The sequence below is a fragment of the Pterocles gutturalis genome, unplaced genomic scaffold (genome assembly GCF_000699245.1).
Source record: "Pterocles gutturalis isolate BGI_N339 unplaced genomic scaffold, ASM69924v1 Scaffold21987, whole genome shotgun sequence".
In the NCBI taxonomy this organism is placed as follows: Eukaryota; Metazoa; Chordata; class Aves; order Pterocliformes; family Pteroclidae; genus Pterocles; species Pterocles gutturalis.
In genome coordinates, this window is record NW_010115957.1 from 1 (window position 1) to 1,369 (window position 1,369).

A 1,369-nucleotide genomic window follows, 5' to 3' on the forward strand; every position below is an offset into this window, starting at 1 on the left:
CCATGGGGGTGGCAGGCACCGAGCTGCCCGGCGGGAACGTCAGCGCTAACCAGAGCGCCGCTGACCCCACGCTGTCGCGGGATGTGTGGATGGTGGGCATGGGGATCCTGATGTCGGTGATCGTGCTGGCCATCGTCTTCGGCAACGTGCTGGTGATCACTGCCATCGCCCGCTTCCAGCGCCTGCAGACTGTCACCAACTTGTTCATCACCTCGCTGGCCTGCGCTGACCTGGTGATGGGGCTGGCCGTGGTGCCCTTCGGCGCCAGCCACATCATCATGGAGATGTGGAAGTTTGGGAACTTCTGGTGTGAGTTCTGGACCTCCCTGGACGTGCTCTGTGTCACGGCCAGCATTGAGACCCTCTGCGTCATTGCTGTGGACCGGTACTTTGCCATCACCTCCCCTTTCAAATACCAGAGCCTGCTGACCAAGAGCAAGGCACGCGTGGTCATCCTCGTGGTGTGGGTGGTCTCAGCCCTCACCTCCTTCTTGCCCATCCAAATGCACTGGTACCGGGCAGACCGCGTGGAGGCCATCCTATGCTACGAGAGGGACACGTGTTGCGACTTCTTCACCAACCAAGCCTATGCCATTGCCTCCTCCATCATCTCCTTCTACCTACCACTCGTGGTCATGGTATTCGTGTATGCCAGGGTCTTCCAGGTGGCCAAGAAGCAGTTGCAGAAGATAGACAGGAGCGAGGGGAGGTTTCACAACCAGAACAAGGAGCAGGAGCAGAAAGGGGGAGCTGGGCACCGCCGTTGCTCCAAGTTCTTTTTGAAGGAGCACAAGGCCCTCAAGACTCTGGGCATCATCATGGGCACCTTTACGCTGTGCTGGCTGCCCTTCTTCATCGTCAACATCGTGCACGTCATCCAGGACGACATCATACCCAAGTACGTGTACATCCTCTTGAACTGGCTGGGCTATATCAACTCTGCCTTCAACCCTTTGATCTACTGCCGGAGCCCGGACTTCAGGTACGCCTTCCAGGAGCTCCTGTGCCTCCGCAGGTCTGCCCTGAAGATGTATGCCAACGGCTACTCCAACAGCAACGGCAAGAGCGACTACAACGAGGAGGACAACGGCTACCCCCTGGCACCGGATAAAACCTGCGAGTTGCTCTGCGAAGAGGGCTCCTTCCCTCACCCCGAGGACTTTTTGCACTGCAAAGGTACTGTGCCTAGCGGGTAGCTGCAGGCGCGACGGGCTCTGGCGTGGCACACATCGGTTATAAAGATGAGCCTTTCTCTAAGGAAAAACAATCCCCCCAATAATAATAATAATAGTAATAATGATAATAATACTCTCTAGAGCGCACCTAAAACCTAACGGCTGCAAGAAACCCAAAGCTCAGCGAACCTGCA

At 56.6% G+C, this 1,369-nt stretch overlaps 1 protein-coding gene across 1 annotated transcript; it reads left to right on the plus strand.

Moving 5' to 3' along the window:
- Positions 1 to 2: 2 nt before the first annotated feature.
- ADRB2 (adrenoceptor beta 2, surface) lies at positions 3 to 1,196 on the plus strand. The gene has a single exon (XM_010075367.1). It carries the CDS (start codon positions 3 to 5, stop codon positions 1,194 to 1,196), a length of 1,194 nt encoding a protein of 397 aa, XP_010073669.1.
- Positions 1,197 to 1,369: the final 173 nt, after the last annotated feature.